Source organism: Prionailurus bengalensis, chromosome A3, assembly GCF_016509475.1.
Source record: "Prionailurus bengalensis isolate Pbe53 chromosome A3, Fcat_Pben_1.1_paternal_pri, whole genome shotgun sequence".
In the NCBI taxonomy this organism is placed as follows: domain Eukaryota; kingdom Metazoa; phylum Chordata; class Mammalia; order Carnivora; family Felidae; genus Prionailurus; species Prionailurus bengalensis.
The window spans coordinates 17531139-17554312 of record NC_057354.1 but is presented as its reverse complement, the minus strand read 5'-3'; the positions used below and the strand labels follow the sequence as shown (position 1 = coordinate 17554312).

At 44.5% G+C, this 23174-nt stretch overlaps 1 protein-coding gene across 14 annotated transcripts in view; it reads right to left on the bottom strand.

The window, feature by feature from the left end:
* The window catches only part of PTPRT (protein tyrosine phosphatase receptor type T), a 1072026-nt gene that overhangs the window by 693297 nt on the left and 355555 nt on the right, over positions 1-23174 (bottom strand). For all 14 annotated transcript variants that reach the window (XM_043602349.1, XM_043602354.1, XM_043602350.1 and 11 more), the window contains exons 4-5: positions 17074-17155; positions 7805-7920 (exon numbers count right to left, since the gene is read on the bottom strand). In XM_043602349.1, the coding sequence (XP_043458284.1) occupies positions 7805-7920; positions 17074-17155 (198 nt within the window). The remainder of the gene's footprint in view (positions 1-7804; positions 7921-17073; positions 17156-23174) is intronic.

Below are 23174 nucleotides of genomic sequence, written 5' to 3'. Positions count from 1 at the left end.
GACAGCCTCCTCATCTATAAAACGGGGCTAAAAGAAGCAACTCCCTGAAAGCGTGGCTATGAGAATTAAGTCCATCATACATGCAACCAACTGTGCTACACATGTCAGCTGTTGTGTTATCATTCACTTTCCATCATTGTCTAGTTGTTGTGTGGCCACTAGGTCTTCAACAGCAGTTCCACATGGAACGGACACCTGATGCAGGTGTGGGCAGGACGTGGAGGAGCTGGGTCCAGCACACTCACAGCCCTGGGCCAGCAGCAGCCCTTCAGGGAGCAGGCGAACAGGTTTACTGGAAAAATCAGCTGCAGAAAGGACTGACATGTCTGCTTATCTCGTCAGCCCTGGCGTGCCTGCTGTCGAGCTGATGAGCTCACAGGGCAAGAGCCTTTTCCTGCCAGATTAGGGTCTGCTCCCGGTCCAGTGCCTGTGATGTGCCTAAATACACATGCTGCCCCTACGGAGATCTCTGCCAAACGTTTGGACTCACGGCCTCATTTCTGGGACTTGTCAAATGTTATTTGTTGTACAAACCCATGGGGAAACAAATCCTTTGTGGAGAGGCCTGGAAACAAGCCCTGTGGTGGGGCTGACAGGGCCTGCTGTGGAGCCCCGAGAAGTTCACACACGGAGTCCCGTAGAGCACAGCGTTCCATAAAGACCAGCTGACACACACGGGGTATTTCCAACCTCCTCTTGGATAAAGGGTATCTAGTGGTGATGAGTGTGTGGGGGAAAGCTGAGGCTAAGTTTACCCTTGGGGGAAGATGCACTGCTGCTTCTAAACTCTGCTATGCCTAGCCCTTTTTTCTGTTTATATTAGTTACCTATATTCATTTCAAAGTATTTGGAGGAAACAGAAAAGATGGAGATACAAAGCATACATAATCTACCATCACAATCAATTACTGAATGTCCTGATAACATGCCTTATAGTGTTAATATGTGCATATTTACATAGGTATGTAGATGTGTGCATAAATATGCATTCATACATGTTTACTTTTTGATAAAAATATACAAGCACATTGTTTTATAACTTGCTCCTTTCACTTAAATACATACAGTGGAAATGGCATTTAATATACTTCTATAATCTGTTACTTAATGACCACATTCCAGCATTTACCTAATCAGTCCCTTTTGCTGGACATTCAGGTTATTCTCAGGTTTCATCCTTTTGAACATACTCACGAATACATCAATTTTTTTCTGTCTCTGGTTATTTTCTTAGGTAAATTCCCAAAAGTAAAATTACTTCTTGGACGAGTATGTTCATTTAAGATTTTAGCTATCTATTGCCCAATTAGTTTCCAGAAAAGATGTACCCAGGCACATTTTCAATGCACTGATATTCTGTCAGCACACTTCCACCTAGCTGTACCCTGAACACTGTTCTTTATTTCTTTTAACATTTATTTTGAGAGGCAGCGAGCACATGCGCAAACGGGAGGAGCAGAGAGAAGGAGAGAGAGAATCCCAAGCAAGTTCCACACTGTCAGCACAAAGCCTGACATGGAGCTCGATCCCACAAACCATGAGATCATGATCTGAACCAAAATCAAGAATTGGATGCTTAATGGATGGAGCCACCCAGGCGTCCCAATTGTTCTGTTTTTTTAAAGGGCTCCCAAACTGTAGGCTGCTTTGGTTACTAGACATTCCACGCAGAATGCAAACCATCTACTTGTTTAAAGAATGCTTAAAAATTCTAAGTTTGGATTCCTCAGGCCAATGTATCACCTAAGAAATTAGCAAGTTATAAATGAGGCCCCTTCCACCAGAGGCCATGCCATTATATTCTTCTCCTCAAGGAGAAATCTGTCCCAAACAAGATGAGTTTGTTTGTAACTTTGATCGGCCTTTATCAGCCTTTTCCCTGAGGGATTCATTGTTCTAGGCTGGGGGATACACATTTCGCATAGGTCCTGTCCATTGGTTCTTAGGTAGAGCTTGCAATGTAATTCCATGAAAGCCCGCACCAAAAGCTTTATATGCTTCCAAACAGCATATAAAGTTTCTAGGGGAGAGTAAAACAGGGGTATGGGCTGGTCTTCCTTTTTAACTTATTAATTTATGATCAGAAAGCACTTAAGGATAAGCAAGCTAGAGAGCCCCACTGGACAGAAAGGAAGGCAAGCATCCTCTCCTACACAGATGATAGGGATTTATCTCACACTAGGAGTCCACTGACCACTCCCCAAACATTGCCAGAGAGAGGGGGCACCGACATACTATTCCGGAAACAAAGTCACTGGCTTTATTTCCCAGACTGAAAACTGGTGGATAAAAATGTTTCCATCTTTGGTGGCTTAGTGATTCCTCAGCATATCTTGGAAGCTACAGAAGGAAACAGCATTGTTGAAAGGCAGACTGTTGGCCACAACATGCCTGTTTCACTTGCTTCGGAGATTCTCAGGCTGAGTCACAACAGCCTTGATATGTGGAACAGAACTCTGGCCAGTCTGCAGGCTGCTACTCCTCTAGGCGCTGGAACAGATCCAAAGCAGCCAAATCATGAGAAATTCACTACTGCCTTAGCCTGTCTTAGATCAGGGCACAGTGGCATCCTGAGTGACAGGTGTTATGACAGGGGCCTCATATTTTGTACAAAGACATTAACTTACTTCCAGCTACACTGCTGAATACAAGCCTGGACTTAACCAGCCAAGTAGGCATTTGCCGGCGAGCAGAGGATAAACCATCTACCTCCCAATATTTCCTGAAATATAGATGAGGGAGACAGTATTTCTAGTGGTTTCCTTAAAGGAATAGCTACTGAATCTTTTCACTCACCACCTATATTTAAAGTATCCCAGGATGGAGATGGATTTAGCAGAGAATTGGGGACCTTTGTCATATTGCATTGCCCACGCCCACCCCTCCCTCTTCGACCACCTCCCCAAACTACTCTTGCACAGAGCACCATTATAGGAAACAAGCCTGAGAAAGTCACTTGTGTGCCCTCAATAAGGCTGTGGTGGAGAACGGTGTTCCTTATATCACACATTGTTTTCTTTATGAGGACTCCTGGGAACAATTCCTATCCGGCTTCTGTGTGAACGAGTTAGAATTTTCCCGAGAAATTGGTTTGTGTTTATCTTGTGGACACCGTGAACTGTATGTCTGACAAGTTATTCCGTTGGCGGCTGTGGTACTGGGGCCTCCAATTGTGACCCACCGGTAAGCCACAGATGTGGAGAAATGCAGTTTTAACATTATGACCAGCTCCAAGGTCTTCTTTTCCTATCTTGTGTCACCTCACTTTTAATTTATGCTATCTTGTCATGCTTTATGTCCCACTGTAAGCCACCTGAAAAACATTCTGTGACTTAAGATTTGGTTTACATTGAAAAGCAGGTATATGAGGTGTGGAAGAGCTCCACACCATATGTTTCTATTTTCTTCAAAACTTCTATTACATTCTAACACCCTTCCACTGACAAACCCAAGATTTAGGACGTGCAACTCAGAAATGTAGCAATTATGATCATAAAATAATTGGAAAAGCTAAATAAAGGTTCTGAGAATACTGTGATTGTTCCTTTTCAGTCTCCTGACCCAACTGGGACAATACCATTGAGATGACAAAGCTTCTTTTTTTATTTTTTTTTTATTTAATTTTTTTTCAACGTTTATTTATTTTTGGGACAGAGAGAGACAGAGCATGAACGGGGGAGGGGCAGAGAGAGAGAGGGAGACACGGAATCGGAAACAGGCTCCAGGCTCTGAGCCATCAGCCCAGAGCCCGACGCGGGGCTCGAACTCACGGACCACGAGATCGTGACCTGGCTGAAGTCGGACGCTCAACCGACTGCACCACCCAGGCACCCCGAAATGACAAAGCTTCTTGAGAGCCTGATGCACAACACAAATTACAATTGAAAGAGTAAATAGCACTAAGTACTTAAGTGACACATGGAAGTTTATAAGGATTCTTGGGGTCTGCAGGCAGCCCAAGGAAACAGGAGGTTCAGGCACCACTGTTATTTTCATTCTACTGCACTAAGGAACAAGAAAGAACTGTTAGCTCCTAGAGGTGCAATTTCACCAGGGATTTTCCAAACTGTGGGAGATAGGTTCAAATCCAAGAAGAGAAGCAATGCTATCAAATCCCATCAAAGTGTGCAGAGATGATTCCGAATGGGCTAGGGACCAACATTCACGCTAAGTCAACCTGAAGACATGATGGAGATCTTTCAATAAATGAAGGTGGAGGTAACTGGAGTTAGTTTCTTCTAAACAACATTCCTGTTTCCTTGGAGCTTGAGCTGTGCTCTCCAGTAACACTTTCTGCAATGTTGCAAATGTTCTGTCTCTGTTCGTCCAACATGGTGGCCACCAGATGCATGTGGCTACTGTGCACTTGAAATGTGACTAGTTTGACTGGACTTCTAAGTTCTGAACTTTATTTATTTTGATTAATTTAAATGTAAATAGCTGTTTTAAGTTTAACAGGGTTCTAGGATACAAGATCAATATACGAAAGTCAATTGTATTTCTATACACTAGCAGTGAAAAGTCAGAAATTGAGATCTTTTTAGACCAAAAAGGATAAGTCTGACCAAAAAAAAAATGTGTAAGACCTATACACTGAAAATTGCAAGACCTTGCTGAGTGAAATCACTATAGATCTTCAATAAATGAAGAAATATACCATGTTCATACTCACAAAAGTCATTATTGCTAAGATGTCAGTTCTCTCCAAAAGTGATTTATAGATTCAATGCAATCAATCCCCATCATAATCCCAACAGGCTTTTTTTGTAGAAGTTGACAAAGTGATTCTAAAAGTCCTATGGTAATGCAAAAGACCTGGAATAGCCAGAATCACTCTGAAAATGAAACACAACTGGAGGACTAACAATACCTGGTTTCAAAACGCATTATAAGGCTTACAGTAACCAAGTCAGTGGGACAGTGGTATAGACAAAGAGATCAGTGGAACAGAAGAGCCCAGGAAGAGCCCCACACATATGTGGATGAAAGCAGTACAGCAAAGAATGTTCTTTTCAACTAATGATGCCACAACAACTGAGGTATCCAAATGCGCGCGTGCGCGCGCAAACACACACACACACACACACACACACACACACACACAAACTTTGATGCATACCTCACACCATATGCAAAATTAAACTGGATCACAGACTTAAATGTAAAAGCTAAAACTATAAAATTTCTAGAAGAAAACAAAAAAAAATCATTGTGACCTGGGGTTAGGCAAAGATCATCATTTCATAGAAATGATGCCAGAAAAGATCCAAAAAAGAAAAAAAATGATAAATTTGATTTCATCTGAACTTATTTTTTTTAATGTTTTTTAAACATTTATTCTTTCTGACAGAGACAGAGCACAAGCAGGGGAGGGGGAGACAGAGAGGAAGACACAGAATCTGAAGAAGGCTCCAGGCTCTGAGATGTCAGCACAGAGCTCAACACGGGGCTCGAACCCACAAACCGTGAGATCATGACCTGAGGCCAAAGTCAGACACTCAACCAACTGAGCCACCCAGGCACCCCTGATTTCATCTGAATTTAAAAACTATTCCTCCAGTGCTACTGTTAAGAGAATAGAAAGACAAGCCACACATAGAAAACATTTGGAAACCATGTATCTGACAAAGAATTTGTATTCTGAATATAGAAAGAACTACCAAAATGCAATAATAAGCAAACAAACCAATAATAAATGAGCACAATACTTAAACGGGCACTGCACAAAGACAACATACAAATGGAAGCAAATGGGCACATGAAGAGATGTTCAACATTCTTGGTCATGAGGGAAAGGAAAACTAGAATCACAGTGAAGTAACACTACACACTTATTCAAATGGCTAAAACCAAAAAGACTGATCATACCAAGTGGTGGTAAGGATATTGGTAAGCAACTATAGCTCCCATACACTGCTGATGGGAGTGAATATGACCCAGCCATTCCACTTCTACACAAGAGAAATGGAAGCATATGCCCCTAAGTCCATTCAAGTCATGAATGTTCACAGCAACTTATTTTGAAATAACCAGTATTTGAACAACCCACATGTCATCAGCAGATTAATATATAAAGCAACTATGGTATCCTCACACAATGGAGTATTACTCCACAAAGAAAAGTTTTTAAATAAACTATATACATACACAGTATCAGACATGAATCTCAAAATAATTATGTTGAGTGAAAAAAGAGTACATACTGTGTGACTCCCTTTATAGAAAATTCTAGAACATGTAAATATACACTTGATCCTTCAACAATGTGGGTTAGTAGCACTGAACCCCTACACATACAAAAATCCATGTATAACTTTTGTCTCCCCCAAAACTAAACTTCTAATAGCCTACGTTGACCAGAAACTTCACTGATAAAATAGCCAATAAACACATGTTCTGTATGCTATATTATAGACTGCATTCCTACAATAAAGGAAACTAGAGAAAAGAAAATCATAAGGAGGTGAAAATACATTTAAAATACTATACTGTATTTATCGGAAAAAAATCCATGTATAATTGAACCCACCCAGTTCAAACCCATATAGTTTCAGAATCAACTGTTTAGTGACAAAACGTGGATCAGTGATTGCCTGGAGACAGATAAGAGTGAAGAAGGCAGAAAGCAGGAATTACAAATGGGAACGAGGAAACTTTGAGCATGATGGCCATGTCTAGTACCTTGATTGTGATCAAAGTTTCACATATATACACACATGTGAAAATGTATTAAACTACACACTTCAAATTCTGTATCTCCATTATACCTCAATGAATCTGTTTAAAATAAAAAATAAAACAGGGGCACCGGGGTGGCTCAGTAGGTTGAGCATCCTACTTCAGCTCAGGTAATGATCCCATGGTTTGTGAGCTCGAGCCCTGTGTGGGGCTCTGCACTGATAGCATGGAGCCTGCTTCGAATCCTCTGCCCCTGTCTCTCTGTCCCTCCCCTGCTGGCACATGATCTCTCAAAAATAAACATTTAAAAATAAATAAATATAAAATAAAAAACAAAACCAAAATATGTTCAACAGCCGCATGTGCCTGGTGGCTACTCACTGAACAGCAGTCTGACTCTCTGTGCTGCCTTAGCCCTTGGTATTTCTACATCAGCATCCGTGGGAGTATCTCTGATGCTGTAACAATCTATGTCTAATTCTAGGTCCCATCCTTTCCCCTACCTCCACTAAAAGAGATTCTCTTTTATCTTGCTTTGAAAGTAAGGCTAACGAGCAGACCTACGAGTGGGACAGATTTAAACTCAGAACAAATTTCCAGCAGACGTTCCTGATGGGCTCATTCAGCCAAAGAAGAGATGGCGTTGCTCATTTAGTGAAATATTCTGGTAAAGGGTGATTTTATAAGACTTCACCAGAAGGCTGTGGAGGAACAAATAGGAATCTGGTGGACCACTGAGTAGCAGCTAGGTTCCCTCCACCCAAGATTTTAGGATTCCACATACCCAGAATCTAAAGTACTGAGTTTGTCTTAGCCCTGTGTCTCTGGGCTTAATGGACAAAGTCTGTTAGAGCCCAGCTTAGAAAGGTAATAGTTGCAAATTCTAGTTCTGTCACTTTTATGTTTGTGGTATCACCTTCTTCTGTAAAATGGGTATCCTGGTGCCCACAAAACAGAATTAGAGTTAAGATCTAACAAGATCATGGATGCAGAGTATCATCTAAGGAGCAGAGGTAAATAAAAAATATCCCCTCCTCTCACCCACCAAGCCCTTTGTCACCGCACACACTTTCTTCCCTTACCAAGGGATGGGCACGTGTACACAGGGGGCCACTCCCATTCTTACCTGGAGCCAAAGTTTGTCATGCTGAGACCACTTCCCACCAGCGATGCACTGAAACGTGGCATTCTGCCCCACGTTCACCTCGACATTCTGGAGCCGCAGAAAGTGAGGTGCTTTTCCTAGGAGAGAAACCAAACAGCATATGAGGACTCAATTCAACAGCCTGCACCACTTCCCCATCCGTGGATGGCCATGCAAGATGAGCGCTCAGCAGGGTGGAACCTGCACCTAGAAAGTGGCCTGGTGCAATAAGGAGATACTGCTGTTTGATCACGTACTATGAGTCAGCTACTGTTTGTTCTAAGAGTTTTACAGGATCACCTCGCTTAAACCTCACCAATACCCTGAGATGAGTAGTATCTCACAGATCAGAAAATTAAGGCTCTGACGGGTTATAGTTTGGCACAGAGAGCCAGAAAGTGAGGGAGCTAACACATGAATCCAGGTCTCTGAGAGCTTCAAAATCCTTAATATTAGCTTCTGGGCAATACTGGCATGTTTGGAAGAAGAAAATGGAGGTGGGTCCATGGAGAGGATTGAGCATAGAAAATTCCTCCCTGTAGCCTGAGTGAGCAAAATGAAGAAAGCTTAAGCAAAGCACTTTGAGCCTGAGACCCAGGTGCCTGGCCTTGGTGATGGCATTGATGATGCACATCACAGGGAGGGCAGAGCAAAGGAGGGACACAGGTGGAGGAGAAAAACAGTAGTCATCATTCACGACTGCTAAGCAGTCGGTGCTGTGTGCCATGTGCACACATAGTAACTCACTGAACTGAAAGCAGTTGGTGGTGGATCATCTTCATCTTATAGTGAGTGAACTGAGGCACCAAGAACTCAAGAAACAAGCAGAGTCTACACTCTTAACTCTGAGCTAGAGTGTCTCCTAAGGATGGGAGGGAGGTGGGTCATTTACTCTGGGGACTCAGCATAACAGGAAAAGGGACTTTCAAATGAAACTCACAGGGTCTGTGAGCAATCAATTCCAGAATTAAGCAGTTTTATGTTGGGCTAATGGATTCATCTCTTTCCTTGTTTGAGGAGTCAGGTTCTTGCCTATTTGAACTCTCCAAAGATGAGTGGGCTGATAACCAATGTCTAGAAGTATAATTTCGTCACTGAGGCACAAAGGTGCCAAGGATCCCATTGGGGGGCCTGGGTGGCTCTGTTGGTCAAGCATCCGACTCTTGGTTTTGGCCCAGGTCGTGATCTCACGGTTCATGGGATTGAGCCCCATGTTGGGCTCTGTGCTGCGTGGAGCCTGCTTGGGATTCTCTCTCTCCCTCTCCGCTCCCCCTCTTCTCTCTCCCTCAAAACAAACTTTTTAAAAAAGTGCCAAGGACCCCCTAACACATCAACCAAATCAGTGATAAACTGGACATCAACTACCCCACAATGGGACCAAATGAACAGTTGTTAAGAGGATCAAGAAGGTTCAACAAGGGCCTTTGGCCATCTTTTCAGAGAGAGTCAACTACCCAGAGAGACAAATAATAACAATCATGTCACTTACCTAAAGCTTCTATAATGGCAGGCACTGTGATAAATGCTTTACGTGTTTCATCTAATTTAACTTTGTAACATTCCTATAAAGTACACATTATTATTTCCCTCTCAGAGGCAGAAATCAAAGCCCAACAAGTTTAATTTGCCCAAAGCTACGTAGCGTTAATAAGAGACAGAAACAGAATTAAGTCCAAATTTTGGCCCCGAAGTCAACATTTAACTAGCGTGATGTCCAGCTTCCTGGGCAATGAGAAGTCCACAGTGTCACCCGGACCCCAGAGACCAGAGGCAGGGCTTGCAGGCCAGGCCGTGCTGACTCTCTAGGTTCCTCTCATTGCTCCCGAATATCTTATCACAAGTGATCCCCACCCCCCTTCCTTGCCATTTGTCCCCACAGCCTTCATGCTACACACTACCTGCTCCACCAGCCTGTGTCACCAGGTATAGAGCTCAGCAAAACCCAAACCCCTCGGCATGAAGAGGCAGACTTGCTGTGTGAAAACACACACCTTCTTCTCGGGCTTCTAAACAAATGACAACAGCTCAGAGACCCCCTCGGGCCACCCTCAGGACCCCACTGCTAAAGTGGTTTCAAAAATTGAAGGCCCAGGAAGACCTGTCTTTGTGGGCTTCTCAGAATTGAAGATTCCTGCATCTAGTCAACCTGACAAATGTCATGCTGCTTTGATTGTCTGAAATTGTTTCCTTTTTGCTTTCCTGTATAATTTTGTCAAGTTATTTTTGGAACTATCAGTTCAAGTCGATTCTTCAAGTGGGACTGAGAGTAAACCTGGTAAGCCCATTTATGCCACAGGTTTAAAGGGAAAGGAACATCCACTCTGCGCAGGGAGGGAGAAGCGCCTTAACTCCAATGTTGGGAGGCTCTGTGCTGGGTTTTACAAAGGGATGTCTCTCCTCATGCCCTTGGGGACATTGGGCAAATGGTTTAACGTCTGGGACTTCTGCAATCAGAAATGGATCTTCTCTGGATCAATGTCCCCTGCTTGCTTCTGACTCCCAGCTTCTCGGCAGAAAACTTTTTGTCTGGATTTCTTCATCTTCAATGCCTCTTCCTGCTTCCCTTCTAGGTTTAATGGTAGAGAGTTCAGAGGCTTAATAGCCCCTAGTGTTAATATTCTGGTTAAACACTGATGGTTTATGGCAGATGTTGAACCCACACACCTACAGGAGCCACTTACATAAATGAATGAAGTAGCTCAGTCATAAAACCAAACAAAAACAAAACACCACCTCCTTGCCCCATCATTCACTTCCCCACTTTTGACAGAGACTTGAGTAAAGATTTCTCTCTACGTAAGAACAACAACGTTACACACACAATAATAATGGGTATCTGACACCAGCCTCAGCACTAAGGAGGCAATAAGGAGTGGAGGAGACTAAGGAAAATGGATAAAGCTCCACGACCCCTTAAAAGGAGGCAGCTGTTACTTAAATCCAGCAGATGAAGGCCATTCCAGAGTACTTGGCTGACAGCAGCCAAGTGTCCAGTTTGTCAACCCAAGTAAGAAATCCAGGTTTTCTGTGACATCTCTCATTCTAAAATCTTGACTGAATTTTGGGGGCACCTGGGTGGCTCAGTCAGTTAAGCATCCGACCCTTGATTTCAGCTCAGGTCATGATCTCACAGTTGTGAGATCAATCCCCATGGCAAGGCAACCCACACTCAGCATGGAGCCTGCTTGAGATATTCTCTCTCTCTCTCTCTCTCTCTCTCCCCTTATCCCTAGCTTGTGCTCTAAAACATATATATAGATATATATATAGATATATATATCTATATATATACACACACACATATATATATATGCTCTAATATATATATATATAATCTAATATATTAGGAATTCATATATATATGTATATATATATGAATATCTATATATATAAATATCTATATATCTATGAATATCTATATACGAATATATATATATATATGAATATACATATATATATATGAATTCCATTCAAACACCCTGCAGACCTAACAAAACACATCTGCAGGCCTGCTCCTCTGGGTGTGGTCTCTGTTATAAGGCTCCAGCTAAGTCATCCAGAATCATTCCCACTGGCTGGTTCTGCCTTTGTCTGGCCCCATGAATGCAGGCAGCATGCTGCAGATCACATGACTGCTAGTCGCCGATCAAGGTTCCTGACACAGGAGCTTATCGAGAACACCTTCCTCCCTGCTTAGCGCTCTCTCTACATGCTCTTACTCTGGTGTCTGCTCTTTGAGCCCGGGCCTCATCCCCACCTCACAACAAAAGTCTCTCTCTGAGGATCCTCCTCATGTTGGGGACCTGTTCAGGCCACTTCTCAGAGCTCCTGGCCTCTCTGACCCCTCTTCTCCACCCCCTCTCCCCTGACCACAGTCCACTTCTGAGGCCTATGCTCTCTCAACTGTTATCCCCCCCACCATCTACAGCTCTGAGAAAGAATTTATCCTGCCAGCTTCAACTTACCAAACACATTTGTCCTTGGGGCCCAGGTTGGCCTCCAGCTTGTGGTTTTTTTTTTTTGTTTTTTGTTTTTTTTTTTTTTTTCTCAACGTTTTTTATTTTTGGGACAGAGAGAGACAGAGCATGAACGGGGGAGGGGCAGAGAGAGAGGGAGACACAGAATCGGAAACAGGCTCCAGGCTCTGAGCCGTCAGCCCAGAGCCTGACGCGGGGCTCGAACTCCCGGACCGCGAGATCGTGACCTGGCTGAAGTCGGACGCTTAACCGACTGCGCCACCCAGGCGCCCCCAGCTTGTGGTTTTAAACACTCCACCCTCACTCCCCACTGAGACCCAGCAACCCCAAAGTGGGATCCTGCTGAATGGGGTTAACAGAAAACTAGCTATGCATTTGGGGCAAAATGCCTTGATGCTGGTGACATTTAAACTCCTGCAGATGTCAGTGCAACATCCAAAGACATATTATTGTGCCCTTTCTCTCGCTCTTTAAGCCTGACGGTCCTCAGTAGGAAGCCACGCAATTGAGGAGAAAGAGCAGTACACACATTAGAAATGTGGTACAGACACTCCACGGGCTCAGTGACATGGCCCCAGAAGGTTGTGATGAGAAGGAAAAATAAGTCTAAAAAATTCCAGAATTCAACTTGGGAGCTAGAAACTTAGAAACCCGGTGGAAAATTGTGCTGACATTTATTATATGTGGTTGCCACTGCGGTGGCCACCCTGCTAAGGGCTAACGCTGAGAAATGACAGCAGAGGGGACTATGGCTAAAACACTTTTATAATAACACAAAAATGTTAAATGGGCTACAAAATATAGACGAGAGGTTTCAGTTTGTAAGAGAAAATAATTTCCTTTGAGTATTATGCCTCTGTGTCGGTCACTGTTTTGGAAGCTGCGAGGCAATCATTCAAAGTCATAACTTTAGCTCAGATCGATCGAGACTACAATTGCAAATCAGGCACTAACCCCTTGGAACTTTTGGAATATTTCGTGGAATCGCCTATTGATAAGCACTGACCTGATGTTAATAGAAAAAATGTTTTGGAGGACAGAAGTGGAGAATGACAAGGCCTGGGGAGAATGTATATTTCTCCATATAGTTAAAATTTTAACAACCGTAAGCAAAGTCATAAATGCATTAATATGAAAGCTTCAGAGGGAAAGAAGCACTGTCAACCCAAAGGACAGTTCAGAAGCCTCTAGCAGTCTGCATGACTCATGATCCCATGAGCAGCCCCCAAGGACGCATGCATGGTGGGAATGCTGGAAGGCATCACTCAGGCTCCACCTTTGATAGACCTACACCAGCCTAGCCTGCACCAGCCAGTTGTGTAAGCTGGAAATCCAGGAGTGCACCATTTCTGATGCCTCTGCCTCCCGAACTAATCTATCAAATGGGACCAGCTGACTCTACCTCCTAAATGTTATCTCTGATCCATCCACCTCTCTCCCTGTTTCTTCACAGCACTGGTGACCATCTGTTATGGGCTAAATTGTGTCTCCTCCGCCTCCCAAATTCTTTATTTATTTATTTATTTTGAGAGCGAGAACGAATGAGAGAACACGCACATGAGCCGGAGAGGGGCAGAGAAACAGGGAGAGAGAGAATCCCAAGTAAGGTCTGCACTAACAGCACAGATAATGGGGCTCGAACTCATAAAGCATGAGATGATGACCTGAGCTGAAATCAGAAGCCAGATGCTCAACTGACTGAGCCACCCAGGCGCCCCTCCTCCCTCAAATTCTTATGTTGAAGCCCTACTGCTCAACACCTCAGACTGTGACCGTATTTGGAGATGGGGCTTCTAGGGCAGACCTTAATCTAATCTATCCGGTGTCCTGATAAGCAGAGAAAATCTGGACACACTGAGATGTATCACGAGCATGTGTGCACAAAGGAAAGCCCATGTGAGAACACAGTTAGCAAAGGAGAGAGAGAGGCCTCAGGAGTAACCAACCCCGCCATCTCCATCTCAGAACTGCGGGCAAATAAATTTCTGCTTTTTAAGCCGCCCTAGACTAGGGTTTTGCATGGGAGCCTTAGCAAACTAATTTACACTCTGTTGTAGATCACATAATTGCCGATTTCATTTCCAGTGTTTTCAGTCCCAGTGGAAGGGCAGAGAATGAATGAGGGCAGAGAGTTACTCCCATCCACCCAGCGCAGTGCCTGTCCTGGAGTATACACTCAGGAAGCATATGCTGCATGATGAATGGACATCTCTCCACCAGCCTGGTCCGGGCCATTACCACGTCTTCCGTGATTCCAGAACTTTCCCCCTGATAGGTCTCCTCACTTCTCTACTCCCCTTCAACTTGTTCTCCACAGAGTAGCCAAGTGATCTTGTAACACTTAGATCAAATCAATCCCTAGGATAAATCCCTCCACTGGCTCCTTTTTGCTCTTAGATTAAAACCTAACCTCATCAGGACTCTCAGGGGCTTGAGTGGTCAGGCCTCAGCCTCCCTCCCACTTTCATCCACATCTACGCTCCCTACACTCTCGGTGTTCTGGCAGCACCTGCGGATTCCCAGTGCAGGACATGTGCACTTACTGTTTCCAATGCCTGGCATGCCCCCCTCCCTAGATCACTACACAGGGGACTCCCGTCTCAGCTCAGACCACATGTGCAGAGACACCTCCCCTGCCCCTTAGACTCTAAGGACTCCCCCCTCATGCCAGCCACTCACATTTATTATATTCCCAGCACTATCACTATCTGAAATTATATTCATTACTATTTAAGATTACTTATTTAGTAGCTTTCCTCCCTATGCAAGTCTGCTAAGTTAACACCACGGAGACAAGGATCTAACCAACTTGATCATTTAAGTATCCCCTGTGTCCAGCACAAATTCCTGACACATAGCTAATGCACAAATAATTTACTTACTGAAAGGAAGTATGAATAAAAAGCTGGAGTAGACGTAGACTGAGCAGAGAACTCAACCAGGGGCTTTTGCGAGGTACCATTCACCTCCACACAACTCAGGAGCTATGGATAGACCCCTGAGGACTATATGCACTGCCAGTATTTGTACATATAATTAAGTGGAATTTTTCCAATTCCAGACACTATTGCAGTGTCCTCACATTTTGACTTCTGGGAAGTTTAAGCTTAAGGTGCCTAAGCATCTAGGCTGAATTCCGTGTTGCACTCACATTACAAAGGAACACAGCCAGAGTCACGTCTTTCTGAGTTATATCCCATGGCCCATTTGCTGGGTAACTGGCTCTCAGCAATTCCATAACCACGCAATCCACATTCCTCAGCAGGAGGAATACGAGGCTGTCAGGAGAATCCTAAATTCAGGAGCATCCCCAAGGAGGGGCAGAACTCCAAAGGTGGGGGGGGCATGAGACTTTAGGGTGGGGAGCATCAAACACCCTCCAGAGAACCCTCTCCCATAGGGATTTCTCAGAGAGAAGGGAGCATTTGGCTTTCATAGCAGACCATGGACAGTGCTTGGAATCAATGGGCAGAGCTAAGACTGGAACAAGGGACAGGTATCAGGTGGGGTGACAGCAGAGGGGAAAACTCCAACTTGAGTGGAGAGATCTGGGATCCCTTATGAGAAAGCCAGACTGGATTCTCCTGGGAAGAGCCAAAGAAAGACAGAGTGCAAACATCAAGCACTGAGTAAGAAGCAGGGGTGTGGCAGGCTGCAGCAGAGGTGAGGGTCCCCGACGATGATGGGATGTGCACAGGGCTTGGGGAAACTAATGTGGTCTCGCAGAGAGACTACCTCAAAACTGGGAAAGCTGTGCAGAGCTGGGTGTGTGGCATTAAGTAGACTGCAGGGAGGGCAGGCATCTCCTGACACAGCTGTCCAGTCTGACATCAAAGATCATTCTTTAATGGGCAGCTGATTCCCAGAAGGCCAGGGAGGGGAAGGCTTAATCCAGGTGAGGGGATTAACTGTGTATCTACTATATAAACACTGCGTGGCTGGGGGGACTTCTTCATGTGAGGTCTGGATCAGCAGGCATGACTGAAATCCCAAAGACCCAGGAAGTAACCCAAAGGATAGGAAGTTTAGACCAGAGCAATGAATAACCCAGTAGGATCTCAGCACTGAGAGGCTGGCTGATTTAGGGGAAGAGGGGCTCTCTTGCACAGACACAAAATACAATTATCCCAAAGACTGTCTTGCCAAAACCCTTTGGAACTTGTCCCAAATTCTTCCAAAGAAGGTGCTCTAAGCAATGAGTCCAACAATGGCATTCTAGTGCCGGGGAAGGAAGTGATGTTCAAGGTGCTAACAATTCATTGCAGAAGTGGAAAGTGTCATTTCAATTAAAGCAACATGCATGGGGCTGAACTGAAAACAGCCCCAAAATGAAAGGATTGAAAGGCCCTGTAACAACCAGGGGCAAAGACACTTGTGGAGAAAAGAGCAAACTGAACCACAACCAATGGTGCAAGGAGGGAGTAGAGAGGGCCCTCCAGGAGATACCTGGAACCAGACAGCCGCCAATAAATTAATGGGAATCTCCAACATGCAGAACGGCTGCTACCCCAGCTAGCCCTCCTCGGAGGTGCCCTAATCCCCATGTGTATCCCTCTGATTACAGTCCCCACCCCCCCCAGCCAAATGTCACCAGATATGATGCCACCAACTGCCTCTGGGATTTTGCGAAACTGGGAACCACAGTTCTTTGCACAAACACATCCAGAAATCTCAGCCTAAATACAACAAAAGGAGCTTCAAGGGGAAAGTGGATGGGCACGGAAGGAGCAGTATGCCTTTGAGGACTCCTGATACTGTACCAGAAGTACTAACCACATGAGAAATCTCTCCCTACGTCTACACAGAGCTGATGAGTGTATCTAAAATTACTTTTAAAGAATTAATAGCTTTGGGGTACTTTTCCCTGTGAGTGAGCAGTGGCTAATTTGCCCAGTGTTTTGGTGGTGTTTTTTTTTTTTTTAAGACAATTGCACAAGATTCCATCCAAAGCCTTCTAATTCTTCCACTTCAGTGGTCTGAATCCCACTAATAAACAATCAGGACTTTAGACTCCCTTAATGACGGGGAGAGATTCAAACGAAGATGTTTTGCCACTCTCTGCAAATTTCCTGTAGGTACTGCCTGTTGAACAGGCCAGCAAAATGACGAATTTATTCAGGACTGATTGCATTGAGTATGTAAGCATTTCTGAAGGATTAAAAAGGAGGGTGAGAAATGGTTGTGAGCTGAATGAATGGCGGTGGGGGGACTACAGCCTCCAAGCTCCCCAGTCCGGCATGGAGCAAGGCTGTGAGGAGGAGGGAACAGACTTACTGCATGGATGAGCAAGGACCCGGACCTCGTCCACAGCGATGTAGCCAGGATGACCCTTCAAAGAGACGGATTCAAATATCACCTGCAACACACATGGGGGAGAGTCAATTTTGCAGAAGTGGTTGTAGGCATTATAGGAAGCCGCCCAGCCCCCAAACCTTCTCTTTCAGCTTCCCATGAGAGCCTCTCAAAGAGGCACTACATTACTCTAGCACGCTACCCTGCCAATTGCCTCGGATTTCCAAAACAAGGTAAAAAGGCCACATTCTAATGGCCAGCCAAAGAAGAATCAGCCACACGGAACATTTTTAACGGATTTCATAAATAACGCTTGAATGCAGAAAAACCACCCAAACATGGCTTGAAACTATTTCAATCTGCACCTTTTTCATTGTTGTTTCAAGTGAAACACAGAGAAGAATTACTTCCTAATATCCCAAACTTTCTTATGAACTGTGACAGGAGCTTACCTTAGAAGCTACCATAAACCAAGGAGGGTTTACCCTGATTTGATTCTACATCCCCCAGGAATATATTCCATCTGAGTTTTTAAAAATTTTAATTCCAATACAGTTAACATACAGTTTCAGGTGTCCAATATAGCAATTCAGCACTTCCACACAATACCTGGTGTTCATCACAAGTGCACTCCCTAATCCTCAGCCCCTATTTCTCCCCTCCCCCCACCCACCTGCCCTCTGGTCACCATTAGTTTGCTCTCTGCACTTAAGAGTCTGTTTCTTGGTTGGTCTCTCTCCTCAATCTCAATTTCTTAATAATACCTCTTGAAGATAAGCCCCATACACAACTGTTGGTATCCGGGAATTCAAGGGCAACAAGTTCTTTGAATTCTCCATTCTGACTCTCACCCAAACTGTGTATTTCAGTGGAAATTTTACAACTCAGTTAACAGCTGTCCTTGTCACCCACTAACTTCACCTAGAAGATGTGACTATGTGGACACTGTGATTAATGCCCTTGACCTCCCTAATTCCAATGGTCTTTATCTCCCATCAGCTTCAGCCATAGGTATAAATGCTCAGGCTTCTCATATTCTTTAAAAGCTACCCTCTGGCAGCAGGATCTGCTTTAGCACAGTCCAGCTGTGTTACTATCACATTTGGGATTCTCAGTAGTTTCATCAACACTCACTCTCAACACTTCCTTACTTCCCACTGCAAAACTCCCCCCTCCCACTATAATCTGGACTTTTTCCCCCAACACTTTCCCCAGGACTGCTCTCATGGCAAATACCAATAACCTCATAGTTGCCAAATTCAATAGATAGTGTCCCATCTTTATCTTAAGAAGGAAGACAGTGTAATGCTTGAGCTCTCGATCAGAATGCCTGGGTTGCAGTTTTGGCTACACCACTTACTAAGCATGTGACCTTGGGCTATCCTAATTATTAACACATGTTCCATGAATGAATACAATGAATACAAGTCATGGGAGAATGGGTGTGTGATAGCGAAACATACATTAGTTCAGTGTTATCTCTCCCTTCTTCTGCAGAAATAAGAATTCTATAATGAAAGAGAGAATCTCTCATTCATCAGAATTCTTGAGAATTTTTTTTTGTAAAGCATGAGATTTGGGTTTTTTTGTAAAGGTGAGATTTGGGTTTCTCAAAAATAGAAGAAAAATATTCCATAATAAACAAGGGAAAGAATGTTCTCGTTTTCCATTAAATGAGTTAATAATTATAAATTGCTTGCAACATACATGGTAAGATATTGGTAAATGTTACTATTGTTGTTCTTACTCTTGAGACAGGGATGGAAAGAAAAGAGGGAATGTGAGGGAATGGTGGCAGGTTTGGGGAGAGGAGGAAGCTAATAGACTCCCTGATGTGACTGTCCCCTGTAGCCACGACCCCAAGTTTCCACTGAAGTTCATTCTCTCAACAGACTCTTTGGTGTAAGTCATGACTGGCAAAAAATGGTGGAAGCTGGACTTTGGGTCCATGTGGAGTTACATGGAAATAGAGGCACATGTGGCTTCAGGAACCAAGGGAGTTAGGGAAGGGTGGTCGGGAGAAAGCACAGAAGCATAGAGAAAAGGACCATGGCAGCCCAGCAACTCATTGATAAAGGTTCCAGACTCACAAGACATTAGAACTAGGTCCATAGTGTATTTATACCAAAGGGCAGACTCTGGATACAGCTGAGAATAAAGCGCTTCCCAAGAAAGAACTGGGGAAAGTCCTCTCTCTGTCACTGCCAGATCACTCAGAGGAAAATGCTCACAAACATGAAGGAGCCCAGAGCATGCGTCTTTAGCATGCCATTCCAGAATCACAATTTTTTTTTTAATAAAAATCATGCAAGCTGTCATGAGATAGACACCTTTAGTGTCTGGGGATTAAAGAGTCAACAACACAGATACGAGACTGGATATATCAGAAATAGTGCTGGAAGGGAAAGGAAAGATAAGAAGGTCCATTCTGAACCCTCCAAGGCCTACCTGGACTCAACTGCTGAGGCAGGTCCCCTGAACACTCTCGATGAGGCTGGCACTAAGGTGAGTAAAGAATTGTAGAGGCTACTTTAGTGCTGTCTGTTTATAGCAGGCAGGGAGAGTGGGGTGGAAGACAGGCAGAAGGAGGCTTACCAACACCCAGCAATACTCCATGTCAATGTAAGGGAGCAGGGACCCCGAGGGGCAGAGATGCAGCCCAAGACTCAGGCTGGGAAACCCACGTTCTCTGCAGGACATTCTTCAATCTTAAGGCCACTATGTGGACCTAAGGTCAACTACACATGCCCCAGCCCCTAAAAACCTTAAAGACCTCCTGGGGCTTATATGGAAAGGCATAAACATCTCTCTCATGCATGAGCTGTGGAAAAGCCAGCAAATCATCTCCCAGGAGAGGCTCAGAGATGAATCATCCTCAACCTCTCCAAAAAGCAGGTTGTGTGCATGTTAGGAGAGGGGAAGGAGATGTCAGGACATGGTTTAAGGGAGCTGGCATTTTATCCTCCCTTTTGGTGGTCCTTGAGCACAGAATCTGCATAGCAAGAGTTTCAAGGGGCTGCAAACATTTTATCCAAAGATGAGAGAGAAAAATGTTGGCTACCAGCTCCCCTCACAGGAAGAAGACCACATATATCTTCATGGAGAGGGATTCCTTAGGGCGAAATCAAGAGGGCCTCTCGCCCACACCAGCCCCAGGAGGCCTGGCTAAGATGAGGAGTAGGATCTGCTGCCCAGCAGAGAAGGGGAGGTGGGAGAGAGGAGATGGGGTAGAGTGTGAATGGTGGGCGAAAGCAGCCCCCTCGGTGAGAAGCAGCCCCCTCGGTGAGACGCACCCCCTTGAACTGTGCGTGAAGTTGCTAATCCTAGAGAGTGACAGATCCCTGAGAAAGAGACTGGACTTCAAGTCCAGTTGAATCCAAGCCAGGCAGGTCCTAGATTTCACAAGTCTACATAGCAATTATAAGCAATGAATAAGACCACTTCACCTAGGCTGGTGATAGAAAACACAGTGAGCAGGTAATTGATAAAAAGTTCTCATTTTTTTAAAATCTTGGGATAGAACAGTTTAGAATCATTAAAAACATAAAATAGAGTTAATACCTCCTGCAAAGGGGCAGAGATTTAAAGTGTAGCTTAGGCAGTTTTAATAAGCCCCAGCTCCTGAGAGGAGGCAGGTGTGGGGCTAGAAGGCAGGGGGGAGTTCACCCCGGGCCCTGCTGAAACCCTGGTGCCACAGAGCCCACTAATAGGAAAGATGAAATTTCTGTGTTTATTACAGAGCTAAAAGTGAATTTTGCAACTATGAAATATGACTTTAATAAATGAATACATAAGCCATCAGGATCTGAGTCCCAGCACTGCTAAAAACTAAAATTGTATTTAGTCCACAGAATCATACATGCAGGACGGGAGCTTAGGGTCCGATGAATTTTAAAATCTGCTTTGCAAGTATCTTTGAATCTCTTGATAGATCTCCCCTTCTCTCCCCTGGATGTATGTGTGGGTGCTGAATCTGGGAGCATGCAGGTGTGTGTGTGCCCCTGTGTGTGTGTGGCCATGGGACTATTAGTGGTTGTGTGTGTGTGTGTGTGTGTGTCTGTGTGCGCGCACACATGCACGCACATGCATGTCTGAGGTGGTGGGGGAGATGTGTCTGTTCTAAACTGCTGCTTTTGGTGCATTACTGGCCTTCTCACCACAAAGCTCACAGCAGAGGATATAATGTAACATAATGATGCTGTAGTAGCCGACAAGTTGGAAATGAGAAAATTCTCCCAGATGAAGCTGCCTATCACAGGGATGGTACAGAGCTTACAGAGCAGAACTCAACCACAGTGGCCATTTCTTCAAAGAAGAAATCGTTCCCCCTTCCTCTTTTTCTGTTCTCCCCTCTGTTCCTCCCCCTTCCCTCCAATAATTACTGAGGGCTACTGGAAGCCTGACATGTCATTTTATATAGATGCAATCTCATTCAATGCACAGAAGAACTCTCCATTGTACCGATTTCCCTCTCCAGTTTACAAATGAAAGCAAGTGATTCGGAATGATGACAGGATACATCCAACATTACACAGCTAGGGAGTGGAAGATTCTCATAATGGGCTTTTTTCTCCAAAAGCAAGAAACTGAGCTTGGAGCCAGAGGACCTACGCAGGATTATAGGAACCTCAGTTTACCAATAATATGCCCTACTCTAGAACACAAGTCTTGCTCCTTCCCAACACAGGGAGTTACTACACAAATTAGAGGCAATATGCTTACCACAGGGCTGGGACAAAGAGGGTATCCAAGAAATGTCCTTTTCCCTCTCTATACCCCATCGAAGAGCATCGCCAAGAGTGGCACTGTCCTCACCTGGGTCACTTTTCCTGCTCATTATACTTGCATCTGTGGCCCTACCCTATAATCCATTTAACATCAGGCCCTACGTAGAGGTTTTCCAGTTGGAGTCCTAAGGCCTCACTGGGGGTATCTGTGGACTTACAGACACACTTACTTTATACTCAGTTATACAGGGGGTAGTCTTGGGCCCAGGCATCAAGATTCAGGCCCCGACTTTTCCAATGATCTGCTGTGTGCCCTTGGACTTAAGTATCCATCTCTAAACCTCAGCTTTATCACCTACATCAAGGTTTAGCAAACCATGGCCTGGAGGTCCAATCTGGCCCACCACTTGTTTTTAGACATAAAGTTTCACTGGAACACAGCTACATCCTTCCACTCATTTCCATATTGTTTGCGGCTGCCTGCACAGTCTATCTGAAGGGACTACATACCATAGATGTTGAACTGAAGGATGCCTGAGGAGCTCCCAGCCACTAATCTTGCCAGCCTCGGGTCCATTTTCTGCTTCAGACTCTACAGAAATTTCTCCAAAATGCTGATTTGACTATGTCACTTTCTTACTTAAAACCTTTCAAGGGTAGGCATGGGGATAACTGCAAATAGGCAGAAGGGATTTACGGGGGGTGATGAAAATGTTCTAAAACTGGTTTATGGTGATGACTGCACAACTTAGATTTACTAAAAATCACTGGATTGCACACTTCAGTGGGTAAATTCTAGGATATGTAAATTGTACCTAAATGCATACAGTTGTTTTAAAAAAAGAAAAGCTTTCAAGAGTCCCAGGCCAAGTGGACCCAGAGCGGTGCTCCCCCGGGCATGCTCTGCAGACTGACGCCAGCCTACGCCCCATGCATTCTCGGCCCGCAGTGAGGTAAATAGGGCAAGTGGAAGAGGTGTTCAGAAACTATTGCAGCACTGTGGCACTGCTGTGACATTTTTACTAGTCATGAAAGCACTGGGCCACAGTGAGTTGAGAAGAAAAAAATGGTCTCTTGCAACAGTTTGAGTGGCACTGCTCTAGAGATTACACTTAATCTCCTTGGCCTGGCATTCAAAGCCATTCACGACCAACACTTCTGCAAGCTTAGCTCCCTGTGTATTTCCTTTGTGACCTACCCTGAAACAAGGGAGAGTTTCCAAACTCTGCAAAACTCTCTCACTTGCTCCTCCAGCCCCTGGCATGCACCATCCCTGACAACTCAAATGCCTTTCCCTTCCTTTTTCAATAATTATTGATTCATCCTTCAAGCCTTAGCCTAGCTGCCACCTCTGCC